This window comes from Pelecanus crispus, chromosome 7 (genome assembly GCF_030463565.1).
Source record: "Pelecanus crispus isolate bPelCri1 chromosome 7, bPelCri1.pri, whole genome shotgun sequence".
Lineage (NCBI taxonomy): Eukaryota > Metazoa > Chordata > Aves > Pelecaniformes > Pelecanidae > Pelecanus > Pelecanus crispus.
Window position 1 is genome coordinate 38015434 of NC_134649.1, and position 19391 is coordinate 38034824.

At 39.8% G+C, this 19391-nt stretch overlaps 1 protein-coding gene across 2 annotated transcripts in view; it reads right to left on the reverse strand.

Moving 5' to 3' along the window:
• Window positions 1-2169: 2169 nt before the first annotated feature.
• Window positions 2170-19391, reverse strand: part of EEFSEC (eukaryotic elongation factor, selenocysteine-tRNA specific) — a 128610-nt gene continuing 111388 nt past the window's right edge. For both annotated transcript variants that reach the window (XM_075713752.1, XM_075713753.1), the window contains exon 7: window positions 2170-3189. In XM_075713752.1, the coding sequence (XP_075569867.1) occupies window positions 3005-3189 (185 nt within the window). In that variant the 3' untranslated portion in view covers window positions 2170-3004. The remainder of the gene's footprint in view (window positions 3190-19391) is intronic.

The following is a 19391-nucleotide window of genomic DNA, read 5'->3' on the forward strand; positions in this document are numbered from 1 at the left end:
GATACCTCCCCAGCTGTCCGTCCTACAAAAACCCCTGCTAGGGGAGCAAAATGAAAGGACAGGGCTTTGCAACAGGGGCTTTACATAGAGGATTCCAAAGCACAAGGACAGGATACGGTGGCAGGTGAAGGGACTGGCGAGGCACGCCATGCATGCCTCCACACAGCCTGCTTCTACGGGGTCAGCAGTAGCTGTCCATGAGACTCTGCCCAACTCACAGCCTAAGTGCCTGAATACAGACAGTTTCTCACCGCACACACGAGCTGCTGTAAGCTGCAGGGCAAGAGCCTTCCCCACCATGCTGGGCTCCCAACACCTGCCATGGGAGACGTGCCAGCACTCGGATTTACACCTCCTTCTCCAGAGGCAAGAGCAGAGCCAGAACAAGGAGAAGCAATGAGCAAAGATGGGAAATAACAGCACTGAGGAGGAGGTTAGGTCTTGGACTGAGAGGATGGAAGAAAGATGCTGAGTGAGTACATGAGACTGGAAATGAGACAGAAGATAGTGGGAAAGATTTTGAAAGGTGTATTACAGGAGACTGGACAAGAAAGGGATGGAGGTCCAACTCTGGAACCTGTTGCTGCTCCCTCCCTTGGAGTACCCCAAGCAAACAAACCATGGGACTCTCAGCACTAGAAGACCTTTCAGCCAGGCAGAGGGCTGCAAAACTAAGTATTCAGGACTAAGGAGTTTTCAAATGGATCAAGTTCCATAACAGCTGACTCACTGATCCTGCTATGGGCAATCCACAGCGTAGAGGGGAAAACATTAATCATATAGTGCTTTGTAAAAATACATACCACCATTTACACTGACAGCCTCTTCTCCAGAACTATTAAAAAATGCCTTACAAATGAGAAAGACAAAAACCTGTAAGTGCAAGGTTAACAGCTCTGGAGCAGCCAACAATATCTTACCAGCAGGACACCTCTCATGATGACTGCCCTTTTCTTTCCAGAACTCCAAGCAGAACTGGCAGAATTTAGTGACTTGTTTAAAATTCGGCAAGGACATTAGAACTATACAGATAAAAAAAAAAATGTAAGTTCCTTAATAATTCACTTTTTTTTTTTTTAATGAGAGGGTTTTTTTTATACCAGTAATTCTTAGGCTAACCTGGGATGATAATAATGGCATTCCTCCTATGTCATCTGTTTCTCTAGCTTCCATCACTGCAGTATCTTAAGTGGAGGTAACAGTGCAGGGTACAAAACAGGATTTGATAAAGGCTTAAAAAGAAAGATAACACAATAAATATTCTTTCCAAAGACTGCCTTTGGGGGTGTCTGGGAAGAGGAGAGAAATGGGGAAGGAGAGGTGACAGGGGTGTGAAATGCATTTTTTTCATTATAGAAAGATACATTTTCCAGCAAGGCTGGCAGCACAAGTCACATTAAGCCATAGCTGAAGTTGCCTGCCTAATTCCTCTGGGATCACACTGAAAGCATACCCCATAATCTTAAGGGATGTGCTAAAGCTTTACTGGGACTCACTCAGCAGAAACTGTTTGGGATTATTCCACAAAGCACTAATTCTGTTCTGATTTAAAGGGGCATCATCAACCTAGTTTAGAGACCAGACTTGCCCTGTCTCACAACTGTCCAGCTGTAAATATCCTCTCAATAGCTGGTATTTTTGCTATTTGTATCCACTTTGGTTACCTGGAAATTAAAAGGAAAAGAAAAATACTGAAAAAACCAGAATCATGTTAGCATGATGGACTCACACCTATGAATGGATATTTGATTAATAACACTTTGAGTGTTATTAATAATATAATTATATGATTAATGAGTGTAACAATCTATTACAGTTATTTACTTCCACATGCAACTAATGCACTTATATTACACATGTGGTCATCTTCTATGGCTGGCTTCAGCGAATGGGTCACAGGCTGCTATTTAACATCAACAAGCAGAAGGACTCCTTTTATTCAGAAGGTAGGAACTAATATTTTCCATGCTGCCAAGCCTGAATCCAATTTCTGTTCCAGACTGCAGCGTTCACACCTGTGGAATTGTTAGTTTTCATGTTAAGGTGTCCTATGCTTTGTACATAACAAAGAAAGGATATTACCAGTGCTCTCCTTTTTATAAGCCCAGGACATGAAATTGAGTGGAAGAACTAAAGCAGCCATGAAATCCCTATTAAACAACTAACAGTTTCAAAAGCATCTTGGAGATATTCATTTTGCAAGGCTTATGCTGCAATCTTCTATCATCATTTTAATGAAATAAAGCCCTTGACTATTTCCAGAGGCAACTTTTTCTTTCACACACAAAAGATGTTTTGGTTACAAAAAATGGAGTAGGATCCACCGCAGAACAGGCAGGAAATTCAGAAAAGCTATATGAAATGTCACTGAAGATAGGTTCTGAACCTTTAGAACAGCAAACGGCACAATTAAGACTCTCAGTTACACGCATCATTATGTTTAATGTGAAAAACATTTCTAGATACAAATCATATTTATAAAAAAGATCCATACCATCTCTCAGATAGCATCTTACATAGTTGCAGCTGAAGGAATGTGAAACATCCATTTTAGGTTTCACCTATTATATCATGTGCTTTTGGTCCCCCACTTTGCTTGGGGAAGTAAACCTAATCAGCTTCACTTTGTGGGTCACATGAAATTCACATCTTGACCAGATTTAGATTAATATTGGTGGAAAACTTTTAAATCAAGAGAAACTTCAAAACAATTCTCCAGAAAAACACCGCTATTGGAACACACCCCCAAATGCGCTCATCTGGCAGGTGACATTCTGCGAGAGGCCATAAAGATTCACATCACAAAGATGACAAAATAAGTAGATTCTAACAGAACAAAACCAGATTGCAGAGATTTTGGAAGGGGGCATATAGTCAGCAGGAGCTTCCAGGCTCTGTCTGTGAGGAAGGAACAGGCCTAATGCGTTCAGACAAGAAACACATTCCACCTGAATTCATTTCAGATCCTGGTCTTTCAGGTGCGATCAGAGGCCTCTGTGCTTTCTCAGGATTGCATCATTTTCTTCTGTGTATCAAAGACATATCTTTTAAAGAGAAGAGAGATGGTCACAGGTTGGGCTGAATCATTCTTGCTGCTTTCATCCTCTTTGGTTGTATCCCCCTTCCCTGCTTTAGATTTCTTCTTAGAGGCAACAGTAAGAAGCATCTTGGTATCTGGCTTCAGCCCATCTGTAAAAAATGAGAACACACATGACAAAAGCACTCAATATCATATTTCAGTATAACTGGAAAAAATGAACAGGCAAGTATATTTCTGAAATCAACCAGAGAAAATAAGAAAGTAAATCAGGTGCATTAGGAAAGTCACATTTCTGCATCACACTTCTGAAATATAGTTACTCATATGAAAAATAAGAGAAGTTCACTAAAGTGATACCCCAAATACAGTGCAGTATCCTGGCTGTATCCTTCTACAGCTTTTAAAGTATTAAATACAGGCAAAAATTTAAACAAGCCAGACCAACTTGCCTGGTCTAAGCCTTTTACTCAGCAGACCTTTCCTATTATTTACACACATCTCCCAAAGTTTCTTCTCATCACTAAGAATATTTATAAAAATAAGTCATGAATGAAAACCAACAACTGGTAAAACACTACAATTGTATAGAGTCCAAAGAGTCAGAGGGTTCTTGAATGTCTTTATTTCCCAGACTTGCCAGGAGCACACTGCTTAGGTTCTAGCAAATTATACAGTTTTGTGTTTGTTTGGGGTGTTTTGTTTGGTTGTTTTTTTTGCGAAAACACAGTATTTGTTAAGGGTTTCAACTGTCACTTCTTAGGTGAACTAGAATTAACCTGTATAGGACTCTGGGGATCCAACTTAAGCCTTTCTCCAGACATTTATACAAAACAAAAATATTTGTCCTTTTCTTCTTAAAATGGCTAGGGTTTATTACACTTTTATATTTTCTTTTAACTTGACACATTGGTGACATTTGAGATAAGAAATGCAAGATAGCAAAGTCCAAAGAAACACTGTAAAACAAGAGAGATGCGGCTCCTAAAAAGACCACTCCTGAAGAATTGCTTTAAAGCAGAAGACAGCGAACTCCTTGGAAGCTTATTCAGCGCCAACTGAACACACTGCAACGTGGTTCTCGGGCATTTGGCCAAATTCAGTTCAGGTATTTTTAACCTGTGGTGTCACATAACCTTAATCTCAAACACTTAATCGGCTTCTCTCCCCTCATATTGAAATTCAGATGTGGATTCTCATATCACAGCCTGACAAAAAGATTGAGATGCTTATGATTTACTGGAGACAGGAGGTCTACACGCACAGGTGATTTGCTCCAGCACAGACACATCTAGAGGCACTTACAGCTGACTGCAGGGGAACACAGCACCAGAGCCCACCTTCTCATCTTGCTGTGTCAGGTAGCAAATTGTTCCAGGCGGCATCCCGACCCCACGGCAAAGGGAAGGGAGGAAACAAGGAAGTGTTGAAGCAAAACCAGGAAACTGCCGATTTACCATTTCACAACCGAGGGTTACAAAACTGCCCTAAGGTCCCGCAGTGCAGCCACAGGAAGACTTTTGGAGATAGAGGGGTCTTGCTTTTTTAAAAAAAAAAATGCAAGAGCACAAGGCAAGAGAAAAGCAACATGTTACATATATAACTAAATAAACTACAATTTACACTAAGGTTGCAGAAGCCCAGCATCAATCAGAATGAACTTTCATAGTTTTGCGAGATCTTCACAGTCAAGGCAGCAGCCATTTTCTCTTTTCAGATGGCAGAATACAAAAAAAGAGCAGTGACTATTTCATTGTGAAAATAATTGAGACTGTTTTTCCTTGATGGTTGAGACGTCTGATAATGACTATCTTTGCACGTGTAAGGTTCAATTAATCAAACTAGATAATACGGTGTGGCCTGACCACATATTTATTATATGGTTTTATTACACTGTGTAGTCATGTTTGATGCAGCTGTTTCAATTTTTTAATTGGATGCTTTCATATAAAATCCCATTAATATCATTAGCCTTACAATCACTCCATCTTCATTACGAAAAATAATTTATCATTACATGAAAAGCAACTTATTTCCTATTTGGAAAGCTCTGACATCATCTTGGGTGCCGCTAGGAAAAAAAAAAGCAATAGTCAAAAAAAAAAAAAGAGGAAAACAAAATAAAAACAGCAAAGAGAGTGACCTCACACAGTCCTGCTCTGTACCTTTACAGGCTTTATTTCATATTGTATGTTTCCTACTGTTTTGATCAACCTAATTGTAAGTGTCCCTGAACAGGGTTTCCTCCACTTTCCTGGGAAGACCAATTATTTTTTGGACAAAGAAACATTTCGTTTTGCTTTCTAGTTGGTTTCCCTTTCTGGGTCTTATCACTATTACTAACGTTGCTGTTACTGGCACATTACTGTTTAAGAAAGATGTTTAACTAAATCCTTTCAGAAAGACACACTTTAATTAAAGCAAACAAATCCTAAAACGCTTCTATTTATGTTAGCAGGCTTCGCAAGAATCTAATTTCCAAAAAACACTAATTGGCAGAAAGGAGAGAGGAAGGGAGGAGATGTGGCATTAAAATTGCAGCCAAAATTTTCCCTTGTGGGTATCTGAAGCAAGGCGCCGAAGCTGCTACTGCACAGCCTTGTCTGCAGCCCGCAGGGGTGCAGGGTGACGATGCCCCCGGGGCAGGTCAGCCTCTCACCCCGCCGCGCACACTCGGCTGCAGCAGCAAGTGGGGAACTCTCAGCCATGAGGATGAAATCACCACTTCGGATAAACCGAGCTTCAAAAACTGCCAGGGACATGAGTGAGCACTTGGACTGCCAGACACATCTGAAACCCAGTGTATCATCATAGGCGTTTAAACAAGGAATCTCATGTTGGAAAAATTTCATTTTCAAGAAAAAAGGTTATGCTGCACATGGAACTGTATTGGGGAAAATGTATTTAATATTGAGCAATCTCACCTGCTCCACCCTATCGCTAACTCCCACATACAAAGTAAAGATATAGCTCACCTGCAGCTCTTAACACCTAATTTGATTCAAATACAGTAATATGGGTAAAAAGTTTACAGAAGAAATGGAAGAACGTGGTAGTTCCTACCAGCGAAGTGTTGGGCTGATAGCCAAAGCTCAGGTATTATTAAATTCACAAGGTATCTAAATTACCTAATCAGATCCCATGGCCCTCATTCTGCAAACAGATTAGGTGGCTGGCATCGTACCCTAACAAATGGCATTTTCTGTTTTTCTGCTCTGGTGCCAGGAGGTCTAAGGACTGAAGAGGCTCTGTGATAGGGAGCAGCACAAAGGAGCAGGCAGGGAGAGACAGGCGGGGAGGCACAATCGGGGTTTCATCTACCTCCGTGGATTTCTCGCGTTACACACAATGCATACTTTACATTTTACAAAACCAAGGAAATGAAGAGAAATATATCTGTCACCGAAAAAGACATCAGACCTTTAATAGCTGAAATGACGGATATTTTTAGATGGAGGTCTAGTTTAACTTACTTACATTAAGGGTCTAATCTCTCCTGAACAATAGCTATGTTAGCTTGAATACATAGTGAGAAATCTGTTCCATTAATTAAGTGCTGCCTGTACTCCTCGGATTCGTAGCAAGTTAATAGATTTTTTTTTTTTTCTTCCTCTAGTTGGACAATTAGTTTATTTTGCCAAGTTGCTAATGGATTAAATTGAAAAGGTCCGTGTGTTAAAAAAAAAGACTTTAGCTTCCAAGTTCTAAGAAATGCCTTGTATACAACAGTGGGAAATACCTATGTATTAATACTATTAATGGGCAGTCTTCAGAGGCACATAAGATATCTGAAAGCTTAGCAAATTCATTCCCACCCATCATAACCGTGTCCGTAACAAGAAGTGCACAGACAGGTCTTATGTAAAATGTACTTGTAGCATCAACTAACCCAGGTTAGATATGAAAATGTAATTGTGAAATAGTTTAATCCACTTCATTCTTTTATTTTCAACTACTGTTAATAATTAACAAATAAGAACACAGACTCTTAATATAATATCCTTTGCCTCAGCATGGTCTCAAGGATTTAATGCAAACTGAGCCATTTACACATGCAAAATAAAAAAGTGAATTTTCAAATTCAAATGAAAAGCAATACCTCATCAGGAAAAATATTTTCCAAGTCTAAGAACAGTTTCACATGCACAGAATAAAGGATAAATGCAGTATTTTACACAATTTTCACAAATAAAAGCTAGCTTCTTAGTGATTTACAGTATCTTTTGTCCTTAAGTGCATTGCAGCCTGGAGTTGTACAATTACTCATGCAAGAAGTTTGCACAGAAACATGCACATTTCAATAACTTCATATAGAAATTCCACATTGTAGAATTCTGGACCCGTTCTTGTGTATAAATACGGGAAATAAATTTTGCCCTCCCCCCCCCGATGATACTCATATCTGTACAAGTTTTAAGGTTTCTCTAATGCTTCACCTTCTCCTTACGTTAATCAGGCTTCCCTGTAACAGGGACTCGGCAAAGCCTTGTGATAAACACCCCCCGCTGACCCTGGTGATTGCTGCGTCAACAGTCTCCGTGAACAGTCTCCGTACCAGACTGCTGGGGAGTGCTGGCCAGTGGACAAATCACAACAAACACGTAAAGCATATAAAAGTCCATAACCAGAGTTTACTTTCGCTTTGTTTTTACTACTACTACTTCAGCTGGAAGGAGGACGAAAGCTGATACAGTACCCGCTCCTCTAATTCCTTTTGCTAATCCAACTGCAGGATGAAGGAACACTGCTGTCCTTTTTCCCCGTATACATTTTATTTCAACAGTTACCTGTAAGCTTGGGTCCTACTTTACCTTTTACATAACTTTCTCACTTCTCATCCTCCTGCACTTAATATTGTCATTCCTTATCAACATCCTCTGTCATCTCCGTTGGGTTTTTTTGTGGTTGGTTTTGGGGGTTTTCTGGGGGCTTATTAGTCTGCTGCTCCCCTGCTCCTTGAAAAGATCTCCAAGGGTGGTATCTGCTATTTCTCCTAAAGTCCAGCTCCTTTTTCCTTGACTCCCAATTCCACTTGCTAGTCTGCCCTTCAGGAGTTTTATCTCTTTCCTTTTCCAACTTTATTTTTCAGATTTCCCATCTCCGTATTTCTATTCTGTTTCCACAGATCTCTTCAATATTTAGGAATAGTCCCGTCTCCTTGAAAGCTAATGAAACATTGTGTTTGAATGGAAGATTTGAAAGACTGAATGCCAGATACATTGTAGATGAGAAGCAAGATAATACAGTATCTCCTTGTAGCCCAGACAGAGAGAGGAGTAATTTTTAAGCAACTGATAAACACATCATTGAAAACGGGTGTGATAATATAGGTGCAGGGCATGCTCTCCAGCACAGCCAAGGAGAATAATTTATTTGGCTGAACTTCAATAACTCCCTTCTCATATGCACACTTGTGAAAAAAGCCTACTACTAGCTAGGATAGCTAGCACCAATGAACATGAAGGTATTTGCATGGATGATTACACAGTTTTCTTACAGCATTCAAAATTGTAATGGGGAAAAAAAAAAAATTCATGTTAAAAGATTTCAGGTCTCCTGATCCATGAGAACTTTGCTTTCAGATCAAAATTAACAGTTCACCCTAGCAGCAGAAAAATCAGCAAATGTATTACACCAGCTACCTGCAATGGTACTTGCCATGGTTTGCTGGGAAAGTGCTGGCTCAGGATTCTTACCACTGTGTTAGGAAAAAACCCACATGCAGGCTACACCAGTAGCTCTCACTGGAATAGACAATATTCCTTTTTGCGTTCAATATTAAGAAATTCCTAGACTATTCTTGACCTGCTGATATTACCCCAAACCTCCCATTCCATTCAGGAATTTGTGAGCAGAGATTCAGTGGGAAACTGAACTTTGTTCTTCCCTTCTGTAACCAAAATAACCTATTCGCTTCCTTTGAACACTGCAGGTAGAAGACTCAACTACCTGCAATTTCTTGTTTCCTGTCAACATTCAAATGTTAAAAATTGACTGAAGATCAGAGAACAAGTTAACATAGCACATTCGATATTGGAAATAATTTTTAACCTTTTAATATGACAGGCAGACATTTTTCTTTCTTCCTGAGAGAAGGAAAAAAAGAGCAAAACTTGAAAGAGGCAAAGGGTTGGGGATAATCCTCACTCACAATGCATTATTCGTAACAGCTGGTTTTCACAGTTTCAGGATTTCCTTAAATTGAACTCTCACAGTCTGAACCCTCATTACACAGTTAAGGACTGTGTGCCTGCATCAACCCTCCTGCTCACAGAGAGTACAAAAGCTGATCCACCTGAAAATCAGAAATAATTAGAGCCCCGGATGGTAACATCCCTGCCACAGTGTGATGCAGAGGGGCTGCGCTTGAGCGTGGACCAAGACCAGTCTCCCCCCTGCTTACTGCAATGACAGACCATTGAAAGGAAATAGAAACTTTTTACTAGTACTGCACGACTCAAGAATCCAGTACTTCAGCACAACACAATTATAAACTAATTTGATTTTTTTCTCGCAGCAGCTATGTATATTCATCAAAGACTTAAGAAAACCGTATTTACCTGTGTTCAAAGAGGGGTACAAGGTTCAAATAGAGCACTTATCTGTTTCAGATTCTGATCAACTTTAAAACAAGAATAAATCTATCACTGGTTTCCAGCAAAATTAAGAGAAATGCCAGAGGTACAAGTGTTGGCTCTCACGAGTCCCACGATACACCAGCAAGCACACACCTGTTCTCCTAGTCCCAAAACATATCAGTAGTTCTACAAAAAAAAAAAATTATCATTAATCTGTGCCCTAAAACCCATTAAAAGCTCATGCAATTATCCCTGAAGTAACGTTCTGGAGTTTTGAATCAAACAAAGAACAGAAGCATCCCAAAACCAGAGGATCAATTTGCTCAGCCCCTCCTGTTACAGTTATCTCTACAGTCAGACAGAAAGGACAACGATAACCGAAAATGTAACATCCCGTTGCTTGAATTCTTTACATTAAGCTACTAGGTAGCAACTCTGCTTCTGTTCTCCTCTGCTGAAGATATCCAACATCCTACCTTTTGATTTTATTCAAGCTAAGGTGGTCATTTTTCTCCTTCAATATCCCAGCAAAAACCCGTGAGCTGATCAGGAAAAAGAACATTTTTGTAAGCCTTCCAAGAACAAAAGTACCATGTTAGTCTTCCCATAAACACTGTAATAGGAACATCAGATGTGTCACACCACATCTAGTAGACTGGATGACTGGTCATCTAGAGAGTGCTGGCCATACCTAACTTGGCATCCCATCTGCCTGTCATTAATATATGGTGCTTCAGAAAGAGCAGGGGTGAAAACTGCGTCCTGAGCTAACTAGAGCCTGGGATCAGGTAGGAATTCTCTACCTGGTATCAGGGTCAATATGTCAACACCTACCAACCTTTCTAGCCAAAAGATTTAAGTACAGTGCTCCTACAGGTGCCAATCTACTCTGCTCCTAGGTGTTCATCACCATGATAACAAGCATAATATGATTACCTAGACAATTTCAGTGTAATAGTTGACCAGAGATTCACTCAAGAAACAAGGGATACTCCTTTCCTTGCTACCCTCAGGAGCTCAGGATTTGAGCTTCAATTACTTTCACAGATCAGGCAATGAATTTTACTTATGTAAATCCCTCCAGTAATTCTATTTTGAATTCACACCACCTTTTCCCACATCTCTTGTCAGCTCTCTCAAATATTCTGCTACAGTTTCAAACTCCAGAGTACATTCATTTTTCTATTCTGGCTAGTACAAGATCTGCTATTATCACCTTGCCTGGCTTGTGAATATTAATAGGAGTACAGCATGAAGTTGGCCAGGGAAAGCAATCAACCTCCAAGGAGACCGGAAAGTAGACTCCTTCCTTCCAAATGAGAATTACACTAATGCCTTGGTGTGGTACTTGGGATCTACACAAAATATCCATAACTCATTGTTTGATGAGAGAGACCAGAAAAAAAACATCTTAAGCCACTTTGAGCAGAAGTAGACTGTCCCATGTCCCGACCAAATGCTGTTATGACAGCCAGCCTGCATCAGCAGAGTAATTCCTGCAGTCTCAGCTTGGTAGACTCTGCTTAGAAATCCTTAACTACTAAAACATTTTCCCATAAATTGGGGAACAGCTGCCCCATACCACATCAGAGAAGGCTGCAGTTCAGTGGTGAAGTGAATTGAGTTTTCTGTATCAATTTGTTAAGTTTATAGAGGCTTTGGACTGAAAGACATTATTGTAAGAGGTGGTACTACTGGAAATAACACGGATTTCATTATGGGCTCCTACTTAGCAAGGAAAGAGCTACTCTTCCTTGATGAGGAAGACAGAAGCTGGTTTAGTTCAAGAGGCTGACCTAGGTGAAGTTCAGGCTGAAGCTGTACTCGGAAAACTCTCACATCAAGCTGGACACAATCCTTTCAAGCTCAGTGCCAGTTCTACACAATGGCTTGAACCGCGCTCTCCGGCAGCCCTTAAAGGCACATTTTGTATCTTGGCTTTTGCTGCAAGCAATCAAGAAAGAATGCAAGAAAACAAAACTGTTTCCCAAGCACTGTTTGCTGGTGCCATAATTAATATAATCAAACAATTCCACAAATTGCTTCCAATTGCTGGCGTCACTTTCATGTGCAGAGCCAGACTTTCAAAGAAGGGCCCTTCTTGTCCTACATCCTTACACTGGTAACCCTCGCTTCACACAATAGTAAACAAGACTTCACTAAACAGTATAGGGTAATTTGTACTGTAATAGGTCCCCAAGGCACCATGGACACAATTTGAAATGCCATCTAATTTTTCTTTTTAATTAAAAAAGCAGTTACTATATTTAAACAACAACACAAAAAAGTTCAGAGGGGACAGATTGGAGTTTCCCACAGCTCTCTGGGAGTTTTCTCAAGGTCAGGAAGAGTTTTATAGGCTCAATTGGTACACATTTTTTTCTTTAATTAGTTTGCCATACCCTCTGCATGAAGTCAGCGTCTTGATTTTCAGTCTGATATTTTTCATATTGCTAAATGGAGCACAGACTCCAGGACCACACCGTATCTATCAGCTGCTGAATGGTTCTCAATGCCATACTTCCCTATACATGCCTTGCTTGCCCCTTCCTCTCCTCTCTTAGTCATAAACTTGTCATCTACACTGAGGACACACAGCATACCACATCACATTAAGAGTGTGCCATTCATTCACAGTTTTATACTTCTCAATTTCCAGCAAGATGATCAGGCTATATTATCCAATTTCCCAAATTTACATAACATAACCACATTTTAAACTTTTTTTTTGTTCCAAAAATAAAATGTAATAAACGAACACCAGATACAAATGCACTGCTGGCATCTGAAGCCACGTAGCAGGATAGATTTCTGCACTTGACAAATCCCCACTACGTAACATACCATTGCTCTGCAACCATCTCATTATTTAAGTAAGTCTACACATTATTTAAGTCTACACAAGCCCACACACACTTCAGAAGGATATTTGCAGTTCCCACAGTGGGTTTTCCAAAATGCACCCTAACCCAACATACCCTTCAGCCCCAAAGAACAGCTCTGAAATGAAGTGACATAGTTGAGATCTTAAGTTCTTGGCTAGTTTGCCATACTGCAGTATGAATAGGTTGAGAGTACCAAATCTAACCTTGTCTTATAGGCCAACAAATATTTCAGTTGCTGTTGTGTACCACAACCACTTGTTGGCTAAGCCCTCCTATGGTAACTCTCCTAAAGAGGATCACTTTATACTTTGCACTCCTGGAACATAACTATGACTTGTATGCTCTACAGAATTTTTTGTTTCTGTATGCCAGGGACTAGCTTTAATATAGCTTACATGGGAGACTCCAGTGCACCATGATTACTAGGTCTAGGCTACACAAATTAAGTGTACATACAATGCAATGGACCAGCTTGCAGAGCTACAAGACAACCACTAAGGTAATCATTTTGTCCTCAAATCCAGCACTGTCCCATTAGCCTAAAGGAAAGGATTTTCAAATTAATTTCTGCATGGGCTATGTATGTGCTTTCAGTATGTTAACAATGCTGCAATTATGCCATCTGATATATCATACCAACAATTATTTGTAAACTGTTTTCACTTGATGGCCACTCAAGGTCCATGCAGTCATTGAGATCATGCCTAAGTGCTATACTCATGCTCCCAGCATACCTACAGGGAAAGGCAGCTCTCCTTCTGATGCTGTGCTTGTAGTCTGCACGTTGTTCAAACTCCCTGAAGCAAAAACTGACTGCATGGAAAATGCCTAGTGCACAACAGGAGCAACTGTGAAAAAGTAATGGAACTAATAAGGACGTCAAATTATTTATACAAATACATGCAATGTAGTTGGAAGCCTGGGAATATAGCCTCTTGTCACAATTCAACAACAGAAAACTTACAGGCAGCTCAGCATGAAATATCCAAGACCATTCAAAACAAAGACAGAACAGTGTCTTAAAATCACAATTATTGTCACCGGACCTTTAAGAAAGAACCATGCAGACATTGATACAATAAGTAAAATTTGGGACAGTCTGTGAAGACTGTTGTACAGGACAGACTTTCACACGTTTTACTGTGGTGGTGGCCCTTGCTGATTAAATCCTCAAATCAAGAGGGACAAAAATCACGAAAATGTCCCAAAGGCTAGATATGTAGAAATAGATCAAGGAGTCACTAAGCTTATGAGCTTCCATCATTTTAGAACCCGTAGAATATCACGTTGGCATTAAATTTATATCCAATGAGGGAGTTTGCAGGCCAGAGCCACTCAGCAGCAGGCCAGAAGATACTTTTGATTAGGTTTTTGTCAGTATCCCAGTACCTATAAAACAGTAAATAAACAAAACTAACAATGCTCATGCTCTGTGCACTAAGGTGAGCAGAAACAACTGAAAACACGTTCTGAACTCAACACAAGGGACTAAAATTTCGTCAGCCCCTAGTGAAAAGACAACAACAAAACCAGTACCAATACACAATCTCTGCTGCAGCAGCCTTTCAGAAATGCATACAATGCGGAAAAAGTTCAGGTTCGCAGATCTGACACAGAATCAAAAGCAATTCATTACAAAGCAGCTTCAAATCAAACTGCTAGATCCGCAGGCCTGTCTGTAATCCTCCCATCTTGCCTGCAACTCTTGATGTGGAGTAGGCACCACAGAAGCCAGTTAAGCTGGACCAACTCCGCTGATGTATCCCAGGCATCTGCTGCTCAGTGCTGGTCCAGAGTTTAAGTTTGGCGATATTCATCTTCCCCTGGGCTGCCTTTATAAAGCAATCCTGAACAATGGGACTTCAGAATAAAGAATAAAACATTTAATTTTTTTTTCAAACTTCTAGGCAAGGGCCTTTAATGCGATTAGAAGGGGGAGGGGGATTGGATAGCAGCTTTTTCTTTTTTATGTTATGTATATTGTGTGTAAACAAATATGCAATTTGCTTTAAAAAGATAAGGTGATTAAATTTTTATCGGGCTTGTACTCTGTTGTCACCACAACAAAGAGAATTAGGAGGAGGAAAGAAAGGCCTTTTTATTTGAATTATGCTCTTACCAGAGGTTCTCTACAGCACAGCTGTAAAGCCACTCAATGTTCTCCAAACAGGCCCTTTGATTGCATTTTATTCAACTTGTTTGTATTTGGAGCAATCGAAAGGAAAAGAACGCTCCACATTTTGATGTCTTAATGTTCCTTAATACCTTCTTTAATTTATATTAAGCTTCTTAACTAGGGTGATGAATTCTTCAAAAACAATAAAGACCTAGTGCAGAAATCTTTCACACACTATGAAAATTGAAATTATAATGTATTCATGGCTTTTTTTTGTTACAAAAAACATTATTTAGAAGAAAGATTTAAAGCATATTAAAAAAATCCTGAAGTTGTGTGAAAATTACTTGATCCACAGAAATAGATGAAAGTTCAAACTAATTATTACAAGGGAAATAAAATGTTGTGGGAGGTGGAGGAGAAGAAACAGTATAAGGATGTTGGGTTACTATGAACTTTTCAGTCTTTTAATAACCTATAAATTCCTTCTCTATGGCTTTCCACAAAAAAGGACTCTGGAAATCCGTATAATTTTTTTTTTTTTTTACCAAGACAAATTCAAATGTATGCCAGTTCTTCCTCCTTTATTATTCATATATTTCTTCCCTAGAATGGCTCTTCAGGTTCCCGATTCCACAGCGTGCTTCCCTCCCGATGTCTTTCACAGTCTGCCAAGACCAACAGCACACACTGAAATTGGTGAAGATTGTAACAGAGCATGCAAACACCCACAGATGCAGCAGCTTCATGGGGCATATGTTCCTGGGTGAGGTTCCCAGATTGAAACACCATTCACAGGTGGATCTCAGTCAAATGGGAGGCAGGCTGCATGGGAAAAGCAAGGGTCACGTAATAAAAAGTACAGAAGAGGCCACCCAAGGGACAAGACTGGATGTGTTTGTTTTTGCAGGCACTGTATGTTTTCCAGTTATAGTTACAGGATGCTCAGTCTGGTTAAGCTTCAAACACTAATTATCTGGCCCATGTAACAAAACTCATTCTCAACAATTCCAGTGTTCTTAAAAATACCTTCTGCAAAAAATGAACACAACTTTCCGTGAAAGTCCATTATGGTGCAAATCAGCCTTAGCCAGGAACATCTGAAAGAACGTATTCTTGCTTTGCTTCCCAATTTGTCTACTTTTTTTTTTTAAACTTAACAATTTTACATTCCAAAGCAACTTCTTTAGTTCTCAGCAATACATATGCATGTGCACATGTACAGCTACACACACCGCACCTTGCTCCCCCTTTTCCTCTGCAAAGGTCCAGAGAAGAAACCAGCAAGCCACGGCTGGCACTTCTTCTGTGAACACCAACACAGTGCCTAGAGCTGTGCTACACTGACTGGGTGCATGGGTATTACAGCAGTAGAGAAATGAGCTTCCTAAATGAATCCTGAACTACATCAAATACTTTGAAATATCCTTGAAATAACATATTTGAAAAAGAACATACATTTTCATCTAGAATGATTGTTGTTTTCTGTCAACATCCACTGACTGCTCACCTACCTTCCCCAAGTCTCATTTTTAAGCAAACTCCAGGAAAGCTCTAATTAAAACCTCATGATAAAGCCTGCCACATTTACAAAATATTTGTGAAAAAGCTTGCTTAGCTGTACCAGCAATCAACTGGCCACAATAATTAAAACAATTAAAAAAAATTCACATGCTGCATTTACCATAGAGTAAAACAATGCTGATCTTAATCTAATACACATGCACTCTGGGTGAAATGACACCTCCCCCTCCTGAACAGGGTCACTCCATACAAGCACAGAAGCATCAAAACATAAGAGTTTAAGAGCATATATGGATCACTACAGCAAAACTGAAAAACCTCTCTCAACAAGTACCAAGAAATTGCAGAGTGCGTCAAAGGCAGCACAAAACAGCTTTACAAACCATGTCATCACCCTCTGCCATAGTATCATGTTTTCTTCACATCTGTCCTACAAACTAATTGCTGCTTTTGCAGGAAACAGTACAGAGAGACAAAGCAATGCTAAACCAGACAGTTATTCAAGCACAATAATTAGCTTCTAACAGGTAACACATACTGTATCCCACCTATTAAAACTTTCATCTGCATTTTTTTAAGGGAGTAAGTACAAAATTTACATATCAAAACAGTATTTATGTATGTAACTAGTTAGAAATCTTAACTGTTGTATCTATGAAAGCTTGTGCCTTTAAGCAGAAATGATTCATGAATTTTAATTTGTTTTAAATGTTGAAAAATTCCATCCAAGTAAATTGAGTCAACAAGCCAGCAAAGGATGAAGACATGTATCTGGTTTCTATTTAAAAAATAACAAACTCAAGTCTATACATTTCTTAATCACCCACAAATCCTCTAGTAGTGAAAAAATACTTTGCAATAACTAAGTTTCCTGCATTTCTGTTAATTAAGACACTATGCTTTTCCCCATTCAGCACATGCTGGTTGAACACTATTGAGCCTTAACTGATTCTCTTTATATTATTTAACTACTACTATTTTAAAATGTTCTTAAAGAAATAAATTAGCCTGTGATTTTGGAAATTGGGAAAGGGGGGAAAGATTTGCAGAATGGGACTCTTCCTGTAAGCTGCTTCAATAATATTAAAAAAATGCAAAGTCATCAGCCTACCCCCCAAATAAAAAATTTAAAATGAATATAAGCATTATTTTTAAAGGCATAGCTTATTTATATTCCCCTTCTCAATATCAAGACTTTCAGTTCAATCTTTTCATGCTTTTTCTAAGTAAATCACAAAGACCGGCAATAAACCTTTAAATCCAAAGTTAGTATTTTCTAATAATTACTTTAGAGTACTTGGCCTCCAAATAAACAGCAACACTGACAAAGTCAAACACAGTCAAACAGCGATATGTTTATAAAGGCGCAGGCACACTAAGTCGGACTTTAAACGAGACAGCACAAGTTGCAGAGATACAGTGACACAGACCTAGCACATACTAAGAACTTAATACCTCTATCCGTGCCACAGCGATACTTCCATTTTTCTAGGCAAGCACCCAAGGGCTGGGTTTCCTTCCTCATTACACTCTTCCTGGGGCACAGACTGTTCTAAAACCTAGTCAAGTAAAATATCAGAAAATGCAGGTACAGCCTCTGTCCAAGTGCATGGAAAGCAGATCATATTTAAGGCTGAAGGAGATAAGCTTTCCTGAACCATCCCCAAAAAAGACTCTTCATCTTTCTGAAATTTCCAAGTGCTGATATTGTTTAGAAATAAGATATAGGCAATTCACAAGGATCAGAAGCAAAAATTAGTAACAAGTGTCCCGATGCCAGGAGACTGGCCGGAAGAGAATGAATTACAGCAACCTAACTTACAAGATTCCTGCTACCAATGCCAATCTGAGTGTCTGGGTCCAAATCCAGCAGTGATAGGGAAAAGGTTCACAACTAGTATTTCAGGGTGTTATGACAGTCAACCCAGCTTGGTGGACTGATGACCTGGACTGAAGAGTCACTGCACGCTTCCAACACACCAACTCACTTTGACTTGCACTGCAAAAAAATCTAACCCCCACAAATAAATTCGGTGTTTCTAGGGAGTGCAGTAAAAGGCAGCACTGAAGGAGAGGAAAATTAGATTACAGAGGATGTAATATGTCCAGCCAAAACACACAAACAAGTTAAAAATAAATTAGCCCCATTACCAAAACCACAAAGGCAGCATCTTGTGTGACGACTGTTGATTTCATTAAGTTTGGGTTCTAGTACAGTCCATTTCGGGAGCAGGAGTTCTCACATCTTAAGATTTATTTTTCTTGACAAATAATTGTTAAACCTTTGCCTTGTACTAACATATCAGTGTTTATGGTATCCTAACTTACTCAAAGGCAACACAGGAATATAGAATATAGTTTAGCCTATCAACCTAAAAGACTTGTGAGTGACCCTACCAATGCATAGAATATCTTTTGCCCACTGAATTTTGTTAGAATACTGGATGTGGGGGCTGGGGGGTGGGTGTTAAAAGACAAGACAAATTCACACTCAAATTACATTTTCTCTGAAAACTCTTCTACATCTTCCTCCTAACTTCCATTGCTCACATTATGATACTGCTCTAGTCAACTTTGCACTTCACAGCATCTAAAAAGACATCCAATAAAAGGAAACCGAGCGTCCCTTCCAATACCCATCCGTGCCTGTGTTCTCTGTTTAGACCCCTGCCTCAGGGTTTGAATTCCCTCCACCCTTACTCTCTAGTTAGCCTCAGTGGTCCTGATGTCTCCACTTATTGCTCAGGGCAAAGCTGATCAACTGCAGGTTCTGTGACTGCAACCAAGAAGCCATTTACAATTCCAACAGCTGTTACTGATTTTGTAGCAGAATCATGGCAAATCTGTGGTTCAAACCCTCCCTTCCTTACAAGGAGGGAGAAAACAACAAGAACAATCAAAAAAAAACCCATGAAAAGGGAAGGACTGGGAAAGTGTCATGGATAAAGGACACAGCCCTAGCCGATAACCATTTTGCCTGTGCAAAGCGAGCAACATAGAGACTATGATACCATGCTAAGTCAAGGCTGAGGTCCTATCTTATCCAGGTTCCTTCCTTAGGAGCAGACACCGGAGGAGAAGGAAGTCTGCAGCGCACCACAATATTAGGTCACATTCTCCTTTTAGACATCTACATGCCCTGCAGACAGCAGCACAGTGTAGAGCTATCTCAGGTAACGCACGAGGAAGCAGTCCAGCAAGGAAGCACATCTCACTGCATGTTAATATACCAATGCCACCCCCCAGCTTCG